Source organism: Ornithodoros turicata, chromosome 7 (genome assembly GCF_037126465.1).
Source record: "Ornithodoros turicata isolate Travis chromosome 7, ASM3712646v1, whole genome shotgun sequence".
NCBI classification, from domain to species: Eukaryota; Metazoa; Arthropoda; class Arachnida; order Ixodida; family Argasidae; genus Ornithodoros; species Ornithodoros turicata.
Genome location: NC_088207.1, coordinates 33965187 through 33989845, shown reverse-complemented (window position 1 = coordinate 33989845; position 24659 = coordinate 33965187). Strand labels below are relative to the sequence as shown.

Here is a 24659-nt window from a genome sequence, read left to right as displayed (position 1 = left end):
GCGACGTTTGAGTTACGTATAAGCTCGTACAATACCGTGCCGCCAAAGAGCTTCGGGTTGCTTTTCATGGTGCTTACGCCTTGATCGCTCTCTGAAATTCTTTTTCCTCACTAAAATCGTTCAAATACGACCGAAAATATATTATACTTTCATAGTCGTTACTCTACAGCAAGATGTTTGTGTTGGTAACAATGACAGGGTCAGTTCGTCACGTACTACATCACATAGGGTGATAAGGAGGTTGTCCTGACTGGAGGCAGATGCAGAGATAATTGAGGATTTGGAGCAATGAAGCAAGCAGAGTTGTTACTCGTGAGTCCTGCGAGCCCTCTAACGAATGACACTTGAAGATGACGTCTGGAATAGCGGTGGAGGACCTTGGAAGGAGTTGAGAAGCATCCTCACGAGCACCTTTAAGGATTCGTTCAATCCTGTCATTTTTAAGAACGTCCTTGCAGACTGTCAAGAAAAGTGCGAAGATACCTATGATGTATGATGCATAGGAACCTTGGTCGCTTTACACACGATGCGAAGGCTTTCTGGTAAAATAACTCTCGGATGCAGGTGGAGAACTCAGACCGCGACGATTCAGTTTAACGTTTGCCTGGACGAACTACGAAAGAACATCCCTCTCCGCAAATAACCTATCGACTTTACCACAGCAGATAATGCTTTGCATACCTCAGCATGGCAAAGGAAGAACAGGATGCTGCGTGAAGGTGACGATCGCCGACAATCGTGCTGTGCGACCGACCACAGCAATTTTTAGTGTACAGAAGAAACAACCCCCCCACAAAGAAACTCAATATTTGTCGTAATATCACACCAAATATCAACTCACGTGTTATAGGAACGAAATTTACGAAAGAGCAATCCAGAGAATATATGGCTTGGCTCAGGACATCACATGCGAACGTATTTCCCATTATTCCCACAGGCTTTCGTAATACGCACAGCAGATGGCGCTGCAAGTTTTGCAAGTCGTCTATTACCTTCTAACCTTTTAATTATAATGTTTTTACCACATATACGTGGTTTGGGTGACCGGTCGGGGCGTGAAACGTCGGGATTGGCTTCAGCAGGAAATGTGTAAGAACTGCATTATTACTTTTTCCGCTTGTTCAGATATAGTAAACGGTTGAACGTTGCGACTTGTCTCGTCTTCTTTTGCGCCCCGTGTTTTCATCGTCGCTAAAAATGTGGATACGTACCAACTAGCCAAGTTATTATCGACCATATACAAGTTGTTATCGACAAGTCGTTAGTGAGACCCAGAAACCGATTAATAAATATGGCACGATATTAGAGTGGGCGGAACCAACACCACCCAGAAGCAAAGCCTGGTCACTTAAACGACATGACGTCTCAGAGTCCGCATATCATGATCGTGCTTCAGCCGGCCGTAGTTATGGAGACGAGCCACTGTCAGCCGCATGTGCAGCCACTGGTAGCCACAGAAAGCCTGTGTTCCAAATCGTCTGCTGCGATTGGCTGACATCCTGTCTTTATATGTCTACGTGCAAAGCCCTTTCACCATCACCACCATCACCACCACCACCGTGCGAAGGAGAACGGCGAGCCCTTTCAGCATTACCACCACCACCACGTGCGAAGGAGTGAGAGAAGGCATTAAGCAGGCCTTCTTTACCCAGGTGGCGCTGGCGGAGCGGACGTTGACAGCAGTTTCGTTTCACAATATTTCAAGTCATTTCAACTTATTATATATAAACCTTGCAGTACAATGAGGCAAAAAGCCCAACCGATATTGACGTTATGCACTTGCAGTTAAAGGGGCAATAAACAGGCATACAAGGTGCACTTTTTTAAATGCAGTGTGATGCGTTGCCGACAGTGAACGTTTTCCAAAAATTGTTGTCGCTAAAAAGTAAATCATTGTTCCAAACCGACCGAATATTCGCTGCACTTTTTCGCGCTCATTCTCCGACCTGCGATGCCCTGGCGACAATAGCCACACGTCATTTTGACGTCGCGCACCATCAACCATTCAAAATGCGGGACACTTATACATTGATTTTTTTGTAATATCGGGAAGTGAGGTCAATTTTGAACATATTTTCCACTTCTCAACCCCAAGGTAGCCAGATCAAACGGTACCAAAAGCCCGCAATGTTCCATTTCATGCGCGCACTATGTTTTCAGTGCTGTATTGCTTCGCGAGATCACTGCGATGCTCCCGTAACCGGTTCGTTCAATTCGCGAACTGCAGCTCGTCTCAGTGAGGCCTGTCATTGGCTAAGAGGGCGACATCTCCCCCACCTCTAGCGCCTGGAATGTGGTGTTTCTATACGTTGGAACATTGTGACGTGACCCCGTTCCAAGGATGAAGGAGAGGCTCACGCGGTAAAGACGCTCACTAGAAGTAACTGAATGTTATATTTGTGTATCGTGAGCCACGATTTTTCATGGAGCATAATAACTGGAGAATGCTCGTAGAGCTGTTTAGCGCCCCTTTAAGCAGTCACAAAAGTCACAATAAAAGCATCGCAACGCAGCGAGGCGAGCGCATAGGATTGGCGTTGGAAACACACTGGCCTTACTGTGCGGGCTCATGAAAACATTACGAACTAACAGTGGGTGTCCAGCACAATTACTTTCCAGTCAGTCTCAAAACACTTTGCGCGAATCTGTCCCATGGAACACGTTGACAATGTCCTAAGCTGACAATTGTGGCCGAAGTGAATTACTTGCGTTTGTGTTTATTTGTAGCACGAAAGCTGTACATTATCTGATGCCAATTCTGATGCCGTGAAATTTCACCACTGAAGCAAGGGGGTGTGACCGTTCGTACGAGTGAGGATGTGGCATCGGGGCACTGCAGTTCACTTAAAGGCACTGCGACGCTTTTATGCATGTCGTCCATCGATTTTGGCTCTTAGAACTTACGTAGATGAAATAGGGCATTTGCACTCACTTCAATGACCTTTAGTTGCGCCGCTATTTTGTGGCACACAATAAACAATTCGTGTCGGCGATGTGACTATTCGCCTAAAAAGAGAAACAGGGCGTGCAAAAGACGCAGAAGACTCTACACGAATAGTGCATGTGGTGTACATTCACTCAACGTGTCAGGTCAGCGGAACAGTGTAAGCCCTCACCACTAACCATATGCTGCATCGTGGATGACACAAGAAACGAAAGAAACAAGAAACGAAAGCTGTGATACCCAACCCTAGTGGAACAACGAAACGGGATTCACACTTCTGGCGAACATGAAGCCCCGGATGAAAACACCCTATATATCAGCGTCGTTGGCTTACCTTCCAATGGACCGCTCTTTCGGCTGGCACAGTGCGTAATGGGGTTCAGCTCCAGTCGGGAGCACGATGTCCACTGACCTTGACCTTTGCGCCTTGGCTGCAAGGTCTGGGTCGAGGTCAGGATCCGGCGTCGGCACTTGCAAGAAGGACGAGTCTACCGATGCCGACCGGGGCTTTGCTACTTGGGGCACTTGCAGAGACAAAACTGTCACTCCTGACTCCCCCGGAATGCTCATCCGGTGAGCCGGCTCCGGGACCGACAGGGTTACCATTAGTCCGCATGGCGTCGACGGAGACACTAACAGGTCGTCCTCGACATCTGTGGTTTGTTCCTCATCCGCCTTCGTATCCGCTTCGCCAGCGGCTCCTTCGGATTCGCTCTCTTCCAGAGTCTCTGATCCAGAGCTGAAGTACCGTAACCTTTCTTGCGGGCTGTTGCTTCGAGAGGTATGCCGACTGTATTCCTCCATGTACTGACAGTGAATACAAGCACTCGAGAGACATTGACTTTTTTCGCTGGAGGAACGTCGTAACAGTCTCCATTTCGGTACGTCAAGTTGTCCTGGTGCCTCCGGTGGTGGAGGAACGCTGGTTGTTGGTGTCGCTGTAGACGTAGTCGATGAAGTCGTCGCAGAATCAAAAGACCTTGATCGTTGGCTACGTGAAGACGGGACGCTAAGGAGGTTATCACCAGAAGGATTGTCTTCCTCGTGTTCTTTCTTGAACCTTATTTCGTCGAAGGAAGCGGAGCGGACTTGTTTGGGAACTTCAAGGCTTGAGGAGGACGGGGGCAAGTTGGACTCGACGGCGGGGCCTCGGGATCGGCGGAAGGTCTCGCGGAGTCTTTGCATGGTAGATCGCCAGGAGACGACCGCAGAAGTCGGCGCCTCTGCTAAACGACCTACGGCTGGCCGCAAGGGACTACCCGTGTCCCCGCCGCCTTCGCTGTCGAGTCCCGCGAATCTACTCTCTTCAGTCACTTTTGCGTCTGTTTGCGTCCTTCCCGAAACCACAAATGAAGAACCTTCCGCTCCTACATTAGCGTTACAGGAAAGTTCGTGCTTTCCCTATGGTGGTTCCGCTGTTCTGGTGAGATATTTTATGGAGGAGACTGAGAACAGCTGTAGTCGTGACATTGATTGCCGGATTTTACCAAGTGGGCATATAGCTCTGGGACACTATTCTCGCCCGACAACGCAGCTCAGGAGTGCTTAAGAAACGTAGGTGCCTCCTTCAATCGAGTTAGTTATTGGGCGGGCGATAGCGAAGTTCGACCTTCCGAAGTTTCACCGCACAGAATACGTTAAACGTTCCTGCGGCCTAAACCCTATTTCGCTGGAAATATTCTCAAGCAATTACGGGTAGAAAAAGTTCTACAAAGCTCAAAATTTCTCAAGACTACCTCTCTGAATCCACCTATTCCTCGTGTTACATTTAGGAAGTCCGTTGACCTAATTCAAAGGATCCTTAGTCTGAAGATTTCATTTGTAGCAAGCAGAGTTACATGTAAACGGTAGAAAGACTTCGGGATAGATTGTTCCCAAGGACATACATTTGCTGAAATAACGCTGTGTTCAATGCGTCAACACACGAAGCCGAGAGACGCGTTACTTTTCTTTAATGGTTAACGCGGTTAACTGGTAACGCGCACATGATCTGATATAAGCTCAATCACCCCCTTTTATTGGGCGTATTCGCTGTCCATCTACTCTGACCAGGGGGTGAGTACTCCTAGTTACGGTGTCAACGTGTTTACCTACTTCTACCAGACGCATCCAATTGGATCGTAAAACATCCGCTGCGTCAATGTCACTAGGCTGGTTCTCTGTGTATATGTAGTGTTGTAGTTATAGATTGCATTCAGTGGTTTACAAGACCATGGTCCCGAACACTTTTAAGTTAACATGACAGGGCATTAACAGTATAGATATATCCCTCTTTCTAAGGTTAAAAGCTACCGTGCTATCTAGAATCACCAGACGATACGTGGTTGTGCCTGCTAGGAGCGTAACGTGGTTCTTCTAACTTCTAAGTACAGGCATGCATCGCTAGTGAATGTGCAGTGTGCAAGTTCTATCTCGTGTAACTACGTAGTAGTTTATATTGGAAGTGTTTAAGAAGGAGAGGTATTCATCTAACCCTAATTAACGCCTTTCTGTGGACGTCTCGAAAGGTGTAGTTCGTTATGGTCCTCGTGATTATGCTGCTCGCAAGCTGCAGAAACGCTAGGCTACGTCAAATGAAGGGAAACGACGTGAGAATAATTGCCACTAAAACGTGTACGCCACAACATACGACTCGCAGCGAAGCACCTCCTCAATTGTGTATTGCTCTGTGAACGGGCTGTGGCACCCAAAGGAACTCGCAAAACACTATCATAACGGCATCCGATGCCGAGGACACTTCAAGTCCGAGCTCGAACGCGCAGTCGGCTGTGTCAAGTCACGACTCCAGTACATGGCAAACCACCGAAGCTCTCGGTGAAACGGATGACGACGTCCACGTTGTTGATAATGACGTCGCTTCTCCTTTGTGGAATGCACACCGTAGAATCACCTGACAGGATGGGGGAAGGGCGATTTTTTTCTCACAGATAAAAGACGATCACCAAAGATCCAGATGGGAGGAGCAACTCAACGCACACGCACAATCACACACATGCTTTTTCCTTCGTGAAATAAAGAAGCACGAGGGGGGGGGGGGAACGTAAAACTGTGGGATTGCTGTTGGACGTAAGCTTCACGTTGTAGCGTCGTCGCTGAAGTTGTGCAGGATGGTTGCGAAAGCGGTCACACGATTCGATTTTTTTTTATACAACTTGTTACATAAGGTACTGCGAGAACAGCGCGGACTTCTGAGAAAGTCAGGCGACCGCGCGGGCGAAAGCCAGCGGCGCCAGTGTTCGCGCTCAGGTAGCGTTGTGGATTATCTCCGCCTCCTTTGCTTCTCCTCCTCTCACTTTCTCTCCCCCAGGCGCTTTTTTTCCCCCTCACGAAGCTACGATTCGAGCGAGGGGAGCAGCGGCGCTGCAGTCTGTGGTCATGTGGCGCGGAAGCTCCAATCCTTAACCCGGAAATGCCCATCTTTTCGCGTTTCTGCTTCGTGCCCTGTCTCGCGCTCGACTAGAAGCGTTAGGTTTGAAATTTCACGTGCAGGGTTGTGACCGAGTGTTCAGTTTGGATTCACGGAAGCGGCTATGATTCTGCTGCACGTGTGCGATTCGTGCCAGTGCTCTGTACAACACACAGAATTAAAAGAAAATACACTGTCTGTTTATGGGAGACGCCGAATTTGTCGTGTGACGAATTTAATCTCTCCCTATTATTATTTTTTTCGCCAACATCAACGCTGTCCGACTGACGTGTCCAGCTTGGAAGGTGCAGAGGCGTAAATAGCATAAACATGTATGAAACTTGTATCAATAAGGAATGAGATAGCATGGAAGTAGCGGAGTTCGTTGGGTGACAAATCCACCGCCCTTTGATTTGTATTTACCAATCCATCCAATCCACGTTCCCGTTAGGTGTGTCGTGGAACTGTAGGTTCCCGGCTTGCCTCATAAGCAAACAAGAGGTTTATGATGTCGTGTCATGCTATTTGTATTTACCAATCCAATCCAATCCACGTTCCCGTTGGGTGTGTCGTGGAACTGTGGGTTCGCGGCTTTCCTCATGAGTAAACATGAGGGTTTATCATGCCATGTCATGCTATAGCCATGGACATGGATTTTGGTTCAGGTACCATGTCAGGCTTTCCCTTTTGTACCTGAACCTCATTTCTGTGTGAAATGAAATAAAACGAAATTAAAATGACGTCTTTTTTGTTTTTGTCTTCTTGACCTTTTTTTTAGAGAAAAAGTGACAATTTTGAAAACAGCAAAGAAAACGCATGATGCCGTCAAGCACACTTATTCTGATGAAATGGCCATTAATTTCATTGATTTTGAGGAGACATGGAAGAATAGCGACGGGACGCAGTGGACAGCACAGAGTCAAAAGTAGCAATGAAGTAAGTGTTCAGAGGACGTTTCAGACGTCCAGACGACGTTAGTAGTATCCGAAAATAAATAAAAATAAATAGATAAAGCGTTCATTGCTCGGTTCGAGTGCATGCTGCCCCACTTTCCGCTCCGTTTCTTCTTAAAGTCAAATAAATATTGCCCTTCTAACGTGTACACCAGCAGCCTTGCACTCTCCTATTTATTTCGTACATTTATTCAGTAACGTCCTCAAAAAAATCAAAATTGCAGCACAATTTTCGAACGGGGATGCAGCACTTCGCATCCGGCGGCAACGACTGGAAGCGCAGCGTTACCTGAGTCAGTAGCGCTCGGCGAGAAAGCGTTTGCGCGAAGCTTTTCCTGTCATTGCGATTCGACTGCGCGTACATTTGCCTTTCACTCGCGTTTTCCCACGATCCGTTGCGCAGTTCAGTATGCATAAGTTCTAAATTGGGACCAGCTTCGCCACATGAGCAGATGCCTGCCAGGACAGCAGATGCCTCGCGAGGCGTTAGGAAATCTGCTCGACACTTTACACTACAGGCAAATAGCTCTCGCCCATATAACATGCGTCTTCCCGCGGACGAACAACTTTTCGAAAGTTTGCCATATTCGCAAAGAACATGCACACAAATATGTGAATACAATCCGGAAATGGCGACGGCGATCTTCCACTGCAGTGATGAACGTTATTGCATTCTGAAAACGAAACCAAAAGTGACAGTGCAGAACGAGGTGATACCGTAAAAGAGATTGTGTCCGGAAATCAAATTATTTTTTTACTGGTTCGTTGTCTGATTAGCACGCACTCCACGTTCGATTCGTTTGTTTGTTTGCTTGTTTGTTTGCCTGTAAGGAGGAAAAAAAAAACAGGAGAAATCGAACTCGCCTCCTTTCGTATATTTTTGTGAGTGCGTGCTTCGATTGAGTTTCTCGATTACTATGGTACGTAAATTATACAAGTTATTACGCGTATCACACTATTCCAAGCATAATACTACACGCGCACAGGACGCACAACTAATGCATTACAATTAGAACGAATACGTCTACGTACAGTTCAGTGTATGTACACATCAATGTACAGCACAACGCTGCGTTCGCCAACGCGCAACAGTATATACAGTTAAATGTACAGTGAAACCTCATTGCCTTATGCGCGAAATCCAGCAGTGAAGCCTTCTTTAATATTCACAAGCTTTCATGTAGTAGTCTACGTTTGAAGAAACGTACAATACTACATGAAAGCTTGTGAATATTAGAGAAGGCTTCACTGTTGGATTCCCTGCATACCATTACTGTTCTGGACGCTGGCAGTTTTCTTTACTTCCCTCTGGCTTATGCACCAGAAGAAGGCTTGCACTCGGTAACGATGTGTATAGTGAACTTGCGAGCGGAACACACGAGAAGAAGTGAAGTAGTAGGCTTTCTTCATTCTGTGTTTTTTTTTTTTTTTTTTGAAGGGAATAATTTATGCTTAGGAGTAGCAGAATACGTCGGGAGACGAGTTCAATTTTCTGCCCTTTTCTAACAGACAGACAAACAAACAAGTACGGTGTGTGCCCTGGCGCGCTCTGTCAGGGATGTACAACCTGAGGTCATCTTTAGGACTGCCCGACACTAAGTTATCAATGCTCAGTGCATTCAGGGGCCAAGCGTCATGGCACAGCTGGTCGCACCGCCGTGGCCTCCTTCTCAATTTTCTTTTTCTTTTCTCTACCTACCAGCCTACCTAAGAACCTAAGAACGGTTTATGAGCGCCACACTGTTCATTTAATTTTTTCTTGCACCAAACCAGACTAAGAACGGGGGGGGGGGGGGATATCTATTATGTAAAAAAAATGGGAGGGAAAAACTAAGAAAGGATGTGCACAATATCAAAGCACGAACACAGTGGAACTTCGTCTTTCCTAGTAGTTGTCGCTATTCTCATTTCGCACTAGTAATTTTACCTTGTAATCATCTATCAATCATTATAATGGACTTCGTAAAATCCAAATCTTTGACGGTGCGAGGAAAGAACGCATAGATTTCGCTCATGAGCATAAAGTTGTAACCAACGGAGTACGCACCTAAGTTTCAACCCCGATCCAAACGCCCGAAAAACCTGTCGCCATCGACCATAACTACTCTACGAGTGAAACACCACAGCCACTACCACAAAGCCACGTAGACCGGGATGCAACGTAACACGGATTGCGAAATCCTTCTGAAATCAATAATGCAGCTGGCAGACATCGATTGGAGGGAAAGGCCAGATGCCTTTGGAATTCAAACCGCCCGCGTTCGTGCATCAAATTTTGAACAGCACGTTTTTCTTCTCCGACAGCCCTGCAGCGGTTTCTTCGGCGTTCGAGAAAAGCAATCAGGAGGAGCTCCGGTTTATGTGGAAGTCATGGCAACATGGATTGATAGACAGATTAGCCATGCACCACTAATCGAATGTCCCTTGAAACGCCTCTGGATCGTGAATATCTGTCTCGTTCACCTTGCTGAAGGAGTTGATGAACGTCCTCTGCAAGTGAACGTACGCGCCTCGGTGCGTGTGTCGTCACTAAATCTGGTATGCGACGAAAGTGAACAAATTTTTTTTAAAAAATACAATAAAAAAAAAAAAAATGCGGCTCCGTTAAAGCGTGCTTTGCCTGGCAGGTCGTACTGCAATGTAGAGAAGCCGAACCAATGCACAATATTCTGCTAGTTGGAGTCGAACAGCACGAATTTCTGAGCATGCTTTGTTTGTTGAGGAGCTGGAAGAGAGAGCGCACTAAACGAATAGGGGGGACACTATCTCGATTGATTTTTATCACACATATACCACTTTAGCTAATTAAAGCCATAAAAACACGAGAGAAGAATAGTTATCTTTGAGTGCACTGCGATAACATCGTAATCTGGAATGAAAGTCGCACGATGTGGAAGCGGCTGAGGCAGCTATTGCAGAAAAATGCTTGGTGTAAGTGCGGGGGATTTCCAAAGGGAGGGAGGCAAGCAGATGTGATGTCCTGGTAGCGTTGTAATCTTTTCTTTCTTCCTTTTTGTGTGGTGGAAGAAGGGGTCATTATGGAAGGAGCAGAACACGTCAGATATCGAATCAAATCTCTTTTTTCTCTCTCAAATCCAATCAAATTGCTGTCGTTTCGAAATATATCAAATATGTACACGATATATTCTGTTCCTCTTAACAGGTGCTCATACTGCGCCAGGTTTCTTTGACTCAATATTTAATTCGATTTAATGCGGCGCTGCGACAGTCCTGAAAAGGGTTCATGAGATTTCGCTCTATCTATTTACTATGGGTAAGAGTGCCGCTTCTTCGCATCTTATTATTGCTAGCCTTTCACCAATGATTGGACGTTATCTTATACGCAAATACCCATACGCAGCAGAAACCTGCATTCAAGTGCCGTCGGTACTTACAACCTGTAAAATTTACTATCACGCGTTAAAAGAAAACGAAGCAAATCCAATCAAAATATTCAGGTACACATATTGAGGCTTCAGAGTTGTGCTCGTCCTCACATGTTTGACTGCCTCAGCTATCTCTACACGACTTGAAAAAGAAAGCGTTTGAGAGAGAGAGAGAGTTTGAATAAATATAAAAAGTTACGCCCGTAACCGACGTAATAACACAAAAATATCTAGCGTGTCAACAGTAGCCCAACTATTATGGGCGTAGTCGTCTGCGCCCGAAAATTTTATGGCTTTGTTGCACGACACCGAAGGCTTATTGACCGGAAAATAACAATTTGCGTTAAGTGGGTTACGCTTTTATAAAAATAACCTCCTGGTTTGTCGATACAAAAGAGCCGATAATCAACGTAAAAAAATCAACATTAAAAAATTACATTATATCTCTTCATGCAGTCAGGAAGAAAAAAAAAAAAAAATTTGAAACGGACGTTTCAACGCCAACAATGACAGTTATGATTTCTGTAACGGCAACGGGAGAACGTCTTGGTTACCACAATTTACAATATGTAGTATTACTTCGTTCGAAAGCAAGACGGGGGTCAGTGATAAACGTCTGTGTTCACAAATTTCCAATATGGGAGTTAATCGATTGATGTACCTAATACCGTATGCGACAGAATTTAAGTAGCATGTACTATTCGCCTCGAGATCGAGCAGCGTCGCCACCACGCGGCTGCTCCGTGAACTGCCTTTAGTGGGGACGCGCCGCTTGAGCCGGTGCTTTCGCTGTGGTCATCGTGCTCGAAAACGTGCCCGGAAGGATCAATTTCTGGACATTTGTGCTTTTAAAATAGCTTCAAAATGAGTGAAGGTGATTTGGTGGAAAACTTTTTTCAACTTCTCTAGTTCTCTGCACCAGTGTGCTTAGCAGATAAGAAAACTACAGAAAGTGCATACGTTCCAGTACGCGGATTCCACTCGGCCTTTGTTATATTATATTTGTCACTGCTGTTCTGTATGTCAAACAAAATGTACCAAGAACTAAGGTCAATGTTGTAACAGTTTTTTTATCATAAGCATACAACTATGTCACAGTTATTTATAGAATGGCTTCTGTGCTAGAGGTTCGAAGTTACTTCATAATACTAAGTTAGGATATTCTGCACGCTCTAAACACAAGTTGCATCGAATATATTAATATATGAAATATATGAATGCATGAATATATATATATATATATATATTTATGATACGGGTGTTTTTAAATGTGTGAATTTCAAGCTTTCGTCTCATTCTCATCTGACCGTATGGCAGGCTAGACTTTTATCTTTCACACACGTAATCATTGGAACACACGCATTCAAGGTAAAATGCACCATCCCTGAACGTTCTATGTAAAACACGCCTGTATTGGAGGGTGTGAAGCGCGTCTGCAACAGCGTGTTTCTGAATATACCTGCCGCTCGAACCAAAAACTTAGTTTATATGTATTTCCTGACCGGTAGCACCCCACACAAAGTCAAGTCCACCATTCCTGCACATTTGTACATTTAGATTCATTGTTATTGTTGATCAGTGCATTGTACATTGAGATCAGTAGAGACAGGAATTTTGAGTTATTTTATTTTTTTAATCCTTGTTGTCGCGATGTAAGATAAGGTACAGGGAAAGACAGCTACACACAAGCGACGAATAAATATTCGAGCGAGAGCAGCAAAAGACTAAAACAAAATCTAGCTTGGAACAAAGGAGGCAGTGTTTCCCTTCAAAAGCACACAGGAAATTTTCTTTTCACAACTTCGCCACTTGAGCGTTTTGCAGTGCAGCACTTTTGTGAACTTCCACACCATAACAGCGTTCTAAATATCGCATTTCAACACATCCACAATATGTGAGGAACTGACAGCAGCATTTCATCCAGAAACACAGCGATATCTGCATAGAAAAGCAAGAGCCTGCTGCGTCCGATCATGCCGTATCCCCACTAGGGCATCCGTCGCAGCCCCACCTACAGTTCGATCTCGAGGCGAATAACGCAAGTATATACGCGTATGCCCATGCATGTTAGCAGTATGTACACGATTTATTACTCACTGTACCATTTTCACCATCATCACCCCTCCTCCCATGAAGCTGAAAAATCACGAAAAAGAGCAGAAACTTTATATGAAGTAATCGTCATCACGCTCCTTGGTCATGTCGGCCATGTTGCCTATTCAGCTTAACTGCATACAACATCGCAAAAAATGCTGGATGACCTTCGCACGAGAAGCAAAATATAGGTCTCGCTCTCGTCTTCTGCTGAAGCCTTCCAACGTATTGCTTCAACAGCTGCTGGCAATGCCACCTCTCCAGCGAACACACAAGTACGACCGTTAGCGCTGTTCAAACAGGTATTTCCATGGCTACTACAGTTGACACCACCGTGAGTATTCTTGTTGTTATTATTGTGAAAAGCATTGGGAAGTCTGGGGCTTCATGAACAACTAAGCTATCATCCATTTTTAAAGTGTCCGAGGAAAACCCAAGGGGAAAACCGAAGGCTGAACATCCGGCGGCGTGATTCGACCCCATAAGTTCACACTCTTTGCGTGACTTTGAAATCACCTCCATGAAGCTTTGAGGAGCTGAGATTTCGTTTTCGTTTTCTTGATATGATGAAGTGACACAGGAGTCCAATTAGAAACATTGGACTGCGAAAAAGCTTCTCCGTTTGGTCTGATGCTTATGTTACCACGGCATGACTCTGTTATTAGAAGTAGGGGGAAATGTGTCTTACCTTTTAGTTGAAATTTCAGGTTGGGACAGGCACATGAAAAAAGAAAGTTGGTTTAGTTGCTATACACATTAGTCACATCAACGTTCCATAATTTATGCAACCAAGGCATTGAAGGACATCATCAGTACTTCATTCATACAATGAAAGAAATTGTACCATTGTCGTATTATAAAGTGTGTTTTTTTTCTTCTTCTTCTTTCTCATTGTTCTGAAGGTCAACGTTTCGCTTCAAACTCTCACAGGTCCCTCCAGGACAACGGCAAGTCTCTGCACTACACGTCGATTCAACTTTCGGATTGTAAGCATTAAACTTTGTGATGGTTATTCAACATACAGCGTCTCTCCCTCTCACCCATCTATGTACACACGCTTCACTGCTTTCTGCACCACCAAGGGACGCAGCTTTGCGAAGTGGCAGATCATTTCTTGCTTACTTTTCTCACTGCTCGGAGTCAAACAGCTACTTTCACGTGCTCTGCGCTAGTACTGGACTCTCAATGGTAATATTCAACACACATCCCTAACACCAGATTGTGAAAAACGTTCAAAGGATAAAGGTAATTGAAGTATAGTAGTAAACGTTTAAGAGTCGAGCACCATTGCTTCCAAATTTTTAACAAGTGTGTTTCCTTGTTGCTCTTTCCTTTTTGCTCTCTTTCAGTCTCTTTTAGCGCCTATTCGTAAGCCAATCCACAGCGTTGATAATAAAAAAGAAAAGAAAAAAGAGGGAATATATATTTATTGAAAAGAAAAAGGTAAACCGAAAACAGAAGCTATAGCGGACGGAAGAATTATGAAGCCTACTGTGAAAAAGACATATATACCGTTATACCACTTCATAAATTTTGAGCTAATCTAAGTAGGCGTCCAGAACCAAGTCGACTCATCTGAGAAACTTTTGGTCTTTCTAATACGTGACGGAATGTCATAAGTGGCAAACTTCAGCGCTTATAAACTTTCTGGGACACAAAAACAACAACAAATACATGTCTATAGTCGTAACGCATTTTGAATACGTATTATTACGACGATAACAGCGGAAGAAATAAAAGTGTGTATCGGCACATATCGTCACGTCACCGTTCCAGTCACGAAAACACGCGCATGTTTATTTATTTTTCTACATGATTTACAACCCTCGTGTGAAATTATGGAGGTAGAAATCGATACTTCACTAAAGCATAGAAAAACGCGACAAATTCGTCGAATACTTTTTTTAAATTACATGTTAGCGCCGCGAAGCAACTGTGGCTATGAGCGGCGTACAGACTTGGACAGATGGAGAGAGGACAGCAGGAAGGAGTAGGTGACAGGAAGTCAGTATGTGTCCTGGGCAGACTTCAGCGGGAACTGTGCCGACATTCGTCAAGAAAAAAAAAATCAGGCAAAAACCTCAGACAACACAGCCGGTGACAGGATTCGAACCCGTGTCACCTCCCAGCCTCGGCGCGGAAAGCGAGCATCCGAACCACTATGCCACGGGAGCAGGTCGGATGCTACGCAGATTAATTTTCGACATATAAGACGATATTGGATATTTATACGAAGACATTGGATAGTTAGGCTAACAGAGTTGTTTTACGCGCATATGACTTGAGGCCTCGCAGGCTTACCAAACAGGTCAATGTTTCAACGTCAACGAAAAGACGATAGGACAACGGCAAGCAAACATGATTGAGTCTCCAGCGTTGTGTTTGCTTAGCTGCTCTGCTCTCTGCTTAGATTTGCCCTGGAGCCCCGATAGCGACGAACCATCACGTATATGGCTACGGACGACGAAGTTAATAGAAAATCAGTCTGTAAATAAGGGTTAAACACCCGTATAAACACCCGTTCCGTTTCAAACCACGTCAGTATCAACAAACATTATGGATAAAGACAAGGACTTAGACATAAAAACTAAGACGCCTTGCGAGAGAGAGAGAGAGAGATACATGATGACGATGATATGACGCCTTGCGAGTCGGCGACGGAAATTTCAGAGAGGAATGTCTCATATGACACATAGTGCAACGAAGAAGGTAATGAGCGGGGAGATTAATAATGCAGATATTGCTGTTAATGTGACGTCAGCCACACGAATATGCAGCACAGCAAAGGGTGTTCAAGCTGCCCTCGGTCTGCCGGTGCCCAAGCTCCCGTTCTTCATCTCCATTCTTCTTTTCTTTCTTCATTCTTTTCTTTTATTCTTTCTTTTATTTATTTTATTCTTCTTCAGCATCATTCTTCTTTTATTTTTTATTTATTTCATTCTTCTTTCTTCATTTTTATTAATTTTATTTTTGTTGCGGAATAGCAAGCCGACGACTCCTTTGGCTGACCTTTCCCCCGTTGTTTTTCCCTTTCATCTAATAAATATATCCACCCCCCCCCCTCTCGGTCAAAAATAACCCAGAAGAAAGACGCGCGCATGTCCCATAGAATTTATAATCCAGAAACGTCGATGGTGCCAATAATCCAGGTGCCCTTTTTGCACACTTGTAGAGACGGATAACTACGATATCAGAACAGTTTGCGGCCGGCAACGCAGAGAGAGAGAGAGAGAGAGAACTTTTTTTTTTCTTACAAACAACAAACAAACAGAGAATATTTTGGTGCACTCTCCGTACGAGATTTACGCGACGTTTCGGGAGAATAATTTACTTTACCTATAATATCTGTAAAGCCATGGAAAATGTGTTATCCCTGAATCGTACACACGTTCCTCCATCTATCAGCTGAAACATTTTGTAGTTATTTTTACACGTGTCTTCTCTTTGTTTGTTCTTGCGATTTCTTCATCCCGCCTTCGATTCTCAGCCGAACGGGAATAATATTAAAGTTTCACAACGTATCCCGCGGTTGCGAAGTACCCAGGACTACGCCTCGTCGACAAAGCCCTAAATAATGGAGTCCTTCCACTTCGCGTGATTCATTCAAGGCGGTACAAAGCACAAAACCTGAAAACATGAACAGAATGAGAACCAATCAGGGCCACGTAGGGACCGTTTTTCTACGCAAAGGTCCTGTCGACAACAGCCAAAATACCAAGACAAAGAAGAGACAAAACCAGAACACAACGGAAAACCAACCTCTTCCTTCCACTGGGAAACTCTCAGCCTCTGGGAATCCCTTTTGCTATCGAATTTTCTTTGCGGACTCTATGTCGGATGTCGATTTCTTTTGTGCAACTTCCCAACAAAGACTTTCAACTTTGTTTTTGCAGTTTAGTTGCGGCTAACAAGGGAAGAGCGCTTTAATTAAAAGACAGCGGTAGTGGTGGAACAGGCAGAAGTCGAACACTCATGACTTCAGGTATTCGAGGGCCCTGAACAAGAAGCATGAGAAGGCAATAAAGCGCCTGTCCGCGTTCTTGAAGTAAATATGTTCTGGAATGCTTGAATCCGTGCTTTTGAACATTCGTGCGACGTATTAACCCAAAAACGAGTGTACGTTGATGTATTATTCGCACGTGAATGTATTTCTTTAGAGGTTAGGTAAATAATATTTACTGATATAAGAATGTTTTATTCAATTTGCAAAATCCGTTTTCCATACTCTTATTTTATGCACTTTAATTTTTTTTTCTTCACACACCAAACCAAACCAACCTAAATACTTGATGCCACGCAAGTGAAATCAGACGCAGTGAATGACCTATTTCACGGATCAGCTGAGTCAAACGCAAGGCCTGTGTCTTAAAGAGATGGTCGCATCTGTTTCAGTCGATTTCGAAACTGCACTCTTCGAAACGAACTTCACTGCATAGCACGCTCCTAGCCAACCATCATTTGGAATGATATCGTTATCTGCCCTGATTTGTTGAAATCGGGAGGCGTACGAATTTTTTTTTGTGTCAATTATGAACAGCGTAAGTGTCACAACAACAACAACAATAAATGAAGAAGTGATGATGACATGGGTGGGTGATGATGACATGGGTGGGTGATGATGAGTGGTGACATGACAGTAAGTGTCACAAAAAAGGCGCACACCTCCCGTTTTCAACAAATCAGGGCAGATAACGATATCATTCAAGGCGTACGCCTCCAGTTTTCAAGAAATCAGGGCAGACAACGATATCATTCGAGATGATGGTTGGTTCGGAGCGTGCTATGCGGTGAAGTTTATTTTAAGAGTGTACAGTGTCGTTTCATTCTTCGTGGACCACGGCATCGAAAATCCCAGGCGGAAAAGTGGCGTAGTTTGACTGTTATTCGATGGAATACACGACAAGAGCAGACGACGGATGTTGAGAGTATCCCGGAATTCCCTCTCTGGAAAAATGAGAAAGCGTCACTCACTAAGAAACAAGGAGGGCACGATCTCGAGAAAACGAATGCCGCGGCCGTGCGGGCGTCTCAGAGTAACGGGGCGTCTGGACGGCGCCTTTCCTCCTCTGAGCGCCGCACTCTCTCTCCTCAATTTAGGGAGTGACGTCACAACGCCAGGGTTGATGCGGCCGCGGAAGCAGCGCTGATCTTTAAACTTCGTCTATTTAATATTTAAGCACTTTCATTGGCCGATGCCGATGGTATAAGCTTCATAAGATGGGTTTCCAGATGTGACAGTCCCTTTCAGAAACAGCAGTTCACGATAAGTCATCGACTGCCGCATAGGCGGGAATTAAGCCCACCCCTCTCGGATTGCCGCTCAGGTGTGCTATTGTTCTCCGCGTCATTTTAATGAACAAACTACTTGTCGATTCTCATTCATGTCGCAGAACCACAACGGGGACAATGTAGAAACGATATTTTGTACACGATGATTTCTGACGAATACATAAGCATTATGAAGTAAGTATGTACAGTGAATGAAGCACACGAAAACGCAGTATTCGCACCGCTGCATAAAAGAAGCAAACCACACCGACCACCACGCCCTTGTCGAGACACCCCCACACATAACTTTGTCCAGAAACACACGGACTTGGGATCATTGCTTAGACGTTGGAGACGCTTCAATGTTGTACGCGTCATCATTGTGGAGTCAATCTCCATAGGTTCAGTTAACGACTGTGTCACTGTGTCATTCTTATCTTTTCTTTTTATTTATTTATTATTATTTCTTATTTCTGGAATAGCAAGCCGACGTCCCGTTTGGCTGACCTTTCCCCGTTTTTTTTCCTTTTTCGTCTAATGAACATATCCCCCCCCCCCCCCCTGTGTCACTGGAGAAAACTACATTGCCTCGTTGCCGCTTTCAAAATGCAGCATGTAGGATTGGCTGTTCCACTGCGGCAGCGGCCAAAGCGCTCCCACGTGTATCAGATAAGCGCTTCATGCATTTTTGATCGCATCACAGGAGTGGAAGCTCTCTCATAACGCTTTTACGACACCCTTTCGTGAATGCCATGTGCTGAAGGCTTGATGCTCCTGTTGACGGAAACCATTATTGTTCGCAAATGTGGCTGTAAGAACCATGTGGGGGACGAAGCTCGGCACCAGACTGGAAGCGCATCCACTTTCGGTAGGAGCATTGCTTACAAACATGTGACGTCACGAGAAGACCGGTTCGAGGTTATATTTTACTGTGGTGGGCAAGAAGCTGGAAAAATGCATCGGGTGATAAGCTGATAATGCCCACCAGCATGATTTGCGCGGCGGCGAAACGTAATCGATGACGTAGATGATATGTACATGATATATAGATGATATGTAGATGCCATACGGAACATGCTCATACAGCAGAGCATCGCAGTTTTTTTGGGAAAAACGAGAAAAGCAATCTGCGTGTTGACATCCGGTTCCGGTTTCATGGTGATGTCAGCATGGGACATCACAAGGGTGTTGGGCCAAAAGGAAGGAGATTAACAACAGTGTCTGTTTCGAGATACCACAAAGAGTAATCACCAAGCTTTATCTCGAATGGGTGGCGTGATTCCATGGCAGAATAAAAAAAAAAGAGAAGAAAAATTACAGGTAGCAACTGACAGAGACATAACGGTATTCAAAGACCCTCGCTATAAAACTCAACTACGAAATAACTGGCTGCGCACTTAATTGAACTTGCACGGCGGGTCTATAGGCGTCACAAGAAGCAGGGACAGTTTTAAAGTTTTCGTTCGAGTCCAGACTGTCCCTTTAAACCCACATCGCAGTGATACACAGAGCAACAGAATAACGTGCGATCCACATTGCCTTCTTTATAAGCTCCATTACACTTTTCTTATAGTACATATGATATCTTCGAGAGCAAGCCGGCAGCTGTAGGGTCCTCCCCTGCATCTCAAAGACCATTGGCGCTTCTTTCATGTGTTTCTTTCTTCATCTTCCTTTTTTTGTGACGTAGCGCAGCGCAGCCAGTGGAGGAGAGTTCAAGTGTTGTACTTGCACATAACTTCATTTTCATATCTCACATCTCATGTTCCGCGTGTAATGGGGTAGTGTACTGCTCTTCAGCGGTGAATCACCCCAGGTCATAGTCATGATCTATTTGTTGTTGTTGTTCGAGGCAGTCACCACTTAATCACTTCACCATTTATTCTTGTTGTTGTTGTTCGAGGGAAAATACGCAATCCGTTGTTAGGGCTAGTCTAAAAGGTGTATTCCCATTGTTCTCCTTCACGCTTTTACAAAAACAGATACGTGACGATGATAAAATGACGCATTTCACCTATACAAGAAGACACAAAACACTGCCTCAGACTACACAAGGAGAAGATATCAACTTGGTCTTCCAGCGTTACTCGTTATGGAGCAACCGCCTTCCGCATAACAATCGCGGGGTTCGAGCGCAAGGCTTTCGCAGGAAGCCAGGACGAAAACCGCCCGGAAAGCAATTGCGTTGCAGTCACATCAAAATGTCCAGAGACGACAACAGCGAGACGCTCTATTCTGCTCTAGTAACTTCTGCGGGAGATCATCTATTTTTCGCTACTCAGAAAGACGGCCACAAATCACTCAAAACGAAACAAGAAAACGTTGTGCTCAAAGAACATCTCTGCACAATCTTTCTTACATCATCCCCTCCCTACTCTAAGACCCTCCCGCGGAATAAAAAGTCCGATGTAGGAAAGAGATGCTTTTTGAGTATCATGCCGGGCTGAAAAACCAATGGTTTATCTATTACGCATTGCCGAGTTCGCAAAAACAGAAGCGACATACAGAAAAGTATAGGCGTCTGCTTTGCTGGACTTTCTTTTCTCGTAGAGATAAACAAGGGATGAACCGAACGCCGGCCGGAGAGACCCCTTAATGGTTGGGGCCGTTATACTACACAGTTCGACCATTTTCCGCTAGCATCAAAAAGGCGCTTGTTTCATTGAACGGCCTTCCAAAAGCACTTTATCTTTCTGATCGTGGCTCAGCTCACTTTGTTCTTGAAGCGGAATCTTTCACCCATTTGGTGTGCTTCCTGCGTTTCGGGCCATCGTGCATTGAGTGTCGCACGACAAATTTCCTTGTTCATTTTTACGTGACGGCGGTTAGTTATATTCAGTTTCCGTTATGCATATGGTGGGTGTCTTAGCAGCAGGCAACTTCTAACCTTCTGAGCGACGGAGATCTGGGAAGAAACGTTTCACAATATTAGGAACTGCAAAAACTGGTTCGTAGAAGCTCGTGATTGTTTTGTGAAGGCCGAGCAGGGCCGTTGGATCGTTTCGCGTGGAACCGCCCAAGTGGTCACTTCACATTGGTTCAACATCGGTCATCCAGTGCACCGCTGGGGCTAGCGCTGAAAAGCTGAAGCCTGAATGCGATGATTCAGGGAAATAGATTGGAGGGTCCCGTCCTTTAGCCCAATGGCGCTCTATCGAATGTTGTAGATAACATCCTCGTGCAGTAATAACAGCACTTGTCACCCTTTCCTGTTATCTACACTGGTGCCCAGGCTGGTGGGAAGGCTTTATAGGCCCGTCTGAATCTGATTCTGCGTGGATTGACATTCATCAGCTTACCCGGCGGAATACTCGTACATGTGGCAAGGGACCGACTTCCCGAAACCACAGCCTGCTGGCCTGACTCTTTCATTAGATAAGGTAAGCTAACCACATAAAGTTTTCGCAGTTGTGCGGGACCGAGAGGAAAAATCGATTCTTATTGAATTTCTTTCTGGAGCGGCAGGCGTGCGGTCATGTGAATACCGGGCGGCGACAGTCACAATCGACCGGGAATGTCAACGCGGACGACATAAAAATCGAACCTGCAAAAGCTGGGCTTCCTTTCCGTTAGGCATGCGCGAATATTCGAATTTTTTGAATACAGAAACGAATAATTCAATATTCGATGTATATTCTAATTCTAACATTATGTTTGTTCCGAACCGAAAATTATACCCGAACCGTTCCGAAGGTGCACACAGAAGCCCAAAAACGGCACAAGAGAGGGCAAGCAATCTCCCGCGATGATTCGGCGTACCGTTTGAGCATGACCAATGAGAGGCGCTGCACCACGTTGATATCGTTCTCGAGAAGGAAAGGGAGAGGGAAAGAGTTAATTCCGGTTTCGTTCGAGCATAAATCACGAACGAGGCGACGGATGAAACCCGTTCCTTTTGTACTGCTCTCAAGGTAACGTCCTCTTTTATTCATCGAATGCGACTCGATGTAGCTTTTACACTCAGTAGCGTTATCGCGAGACAAGTTGACTACTCCCAGATGCTGTAACTGCGGTGCTCTAGAAGATCTAGAGCACATTCTTCATTGCCCACACTACCAACCTTCCCGAATCGCACTCTCCGGATCTCTTAATCAGCTGGATTCTCGCCCCTCTCTCTCTAAAAATTGCTTGGTCCCTGGCAAAAATCCAGCTCACCAACGCTCTTCCCTCAAAGCTCTTTGGACCTTTTTGGGCACCATAGGACTTCGATCGTTATTGTGAAGGGGCTCATTATTTCATTCCCCACTTCACCACCAGCAATGGGGTTGAGTATATCGCCCCTGGCGATAAAACTCCCCATTCATCATCTCACAATGAAGTTGTTGTTGTCTTCTTTTATTGCACGAGGAGAATTTTTTGCACTGTACCGTCCCTTTAAAATGCAAGGAAAGAACTCAAATTCTTGAGAACGAGACTCTTGTACCTAACGTTGAAATAGAAATCCTTGATTGGATGCTTCTTTTCTTTTCTTTTTTACAATGCAGTCGAGCGAAAAAATAAAGCTCAGCAGCATACGGGACGTTAAAAAACTTTGTCAGAACTAAGATTCGAATGAATTCAACCTCTCCCTAGTATTTTTCTTCATCAACATCGAATGAATGAAAGGTACATATCGTATCCACCTCGTAGAAGTTTTTTTTTGCTGGAGTAGCGTGTTCCGCTGCAAGCGTGCTCAGATCTCCATATTTTTTCTCCTACCATCAACATCATCATCGTGGAAAAATTGTGCCATAAATTGCTTCAACTGTCTCAAACTGTCTCGACGATCCTATGAATGCGTTATATCCAGAAAAACCACTTTCGTGACCTTGAAATCGTACGAGGGTAAATCTACTCCCAATTATTATTATCATCTAAGAGGGTAAAACGTAATCAATCCTTATTCGGAATTTTATTACTGGACAGGTCAAAGGAAAAGTTACATAGATTATAGCCTGAAGCCCTCCTCTACATGAAGCTACTATTCAACGCAGTCACCATTACTTTCAATATATTTGCGCCGTCGTCGAACCCAAGTATCAAATCCCTTTTGGAAAACTTCTGGGTCTTTCTTCCTGACCCATGATTTTCCAGCTGATTCAACTTCATCCAAGTCCTCGTCAGAATCCACGTAGGATGTACTGCATCCTCCGTACCAAACAGGTAGAAGCCCGAAGGTGTCAAACCAGGGCCGTACGGTGGAGGAGGCACCACGGGCCACGATCTTGGCAATCGCCTGGGTTGAGAACAATGGCATGTGTGGACTTACAGTGGAGCTATGAAGCTGCATGGAAACGAATGTATTTATGTGGCCTTTCTTTCCTCCTTTCATATAGTCTGCTTCAGCTTCTTAGGTGTCGTAGGCTTCGCAGACGATTGTGTGACACCAAAAATCATGCGAGTAACGCGCTGTGCGTCCTCGAACACAATTGTCATCACTTTTTAAGTAGATGTCGCAGACTTGGTCAAAACTTTTGAACTGCATGGTGAACTCAATCATCATCTGTGTTCTTCTCTGGTCATCATCTCTTTGTTTTCCCATCATCTGTTTGTACTTTCTGTGTGTAAGCATACTGGGGTAGCCAGTTCGACTTCGTCGAAAGTTACATCCCCATCTTTTTCATTATCACATCACATCACATCACATCCCTTGGAACTATGGTGCCATTTCTTGGATTGAATCATGCTATCTCGATCGTACAGGTATGCACACGTCACATCGCCGGCAATAACATCTTTAAAGAAGCCCTGCCCCTCAGCTTCAAATATATCCAGGAGCTCTTAACAATTTCCTTATGTGCGGAACCCTCTTCCGTCAGAAAGTCAACGACAGCTCTTTGTTTTAGCCACAGATCCATGGTTGTAGTCACTCAATGTGAAAAGCAAAAGCATGCTTTCGTAGGGTAGGGACTCCTATATAACATCGTACATGGACATTAAGAGTAAATGGATCAAAAATAGAGATATGGAGGCATCACTTTTGATCCTTTTTGAAAAGTGCAGCGATACCGTACCGGTAGTTTATAATGATGCCCCCCGCCACGGGGGCCGCTCATACTTAACACTATTTACCGTGGCTGCATTCAAAGGTATCGCATTTTAATTTCGTATGTGGTAAAAAAAAAATTACAGCTTTCGTGTCTTGTGTTTGAAAAGGTTAGGTAGTTAAACGGACTGTACTGCGTATGGTAACCCTGTAGAAAAGGGATGTTCTTCTGAAAGTTTGTAACCTGGCACCATGAGATAGCACTTTTGTACATTAAGCATTTCTTTAGCAATCGAATTTCAAAGATTGTTTCGCGAACTAAAAGTCGGCGAGTCCCTCATCTACGCTGACAAACCCTATGCTGAGTCGCTGACATACGTCGTAGCGCCATCTATTGAGAACGCATGCAACAAAAGCTAACCAGCTCGCTTTGTTGTTTGTACTTTCTTGTTTATTTCTTCTATATTTTTCCCCTTTTATCCATGCATACATATATGAAATCGCAATCACTTTCCCTTCCGCACGTTGTCCCTTGGATTTTCGTGATACAGGACGCCCCTTGTCGAACGTGCACGGTTGGTGCATCCCAGAACACTGCAGCGTAAGACGAAGCATCCATGCGAATCGGCCGGAAGTGGAGTTT

The 24659-nt window shown here is 44.8% G+C and overlaps 1 protein-coding gene across 6 annotated transcripts in view; it reads right to left on the bottom strand.

Moving 5' to 3' along the window:
• The window catches only part of LOC135400902 (eye-specific diacylglycerol kinase-like), a 434456-nt gene that overhangs the window by 224352 nt on the left and 185445 nt on the right, over positions 1-24659 (bottom strand). The window contains exon 1 of one of the 6 annotated variants that reach the window (XM_064632899.1): positions 3279-5939. The exons of 4 other annotated variants lie outside the window; for them this stretch is intronic. In XM_064632899.1, the coding sequence (XP_064488969.1) occupies positions 3279-4129 (851 nt within the window). In that variant the 5' untranslated portion in view covers positions 4130-5939. Of the gene's footprint in view, positions 1-3278; positions 5940-24659 lie in introns of those variants that run through there. One more of the 6 variants, XM_064632898.1, reaches the window with a different exon arrangement.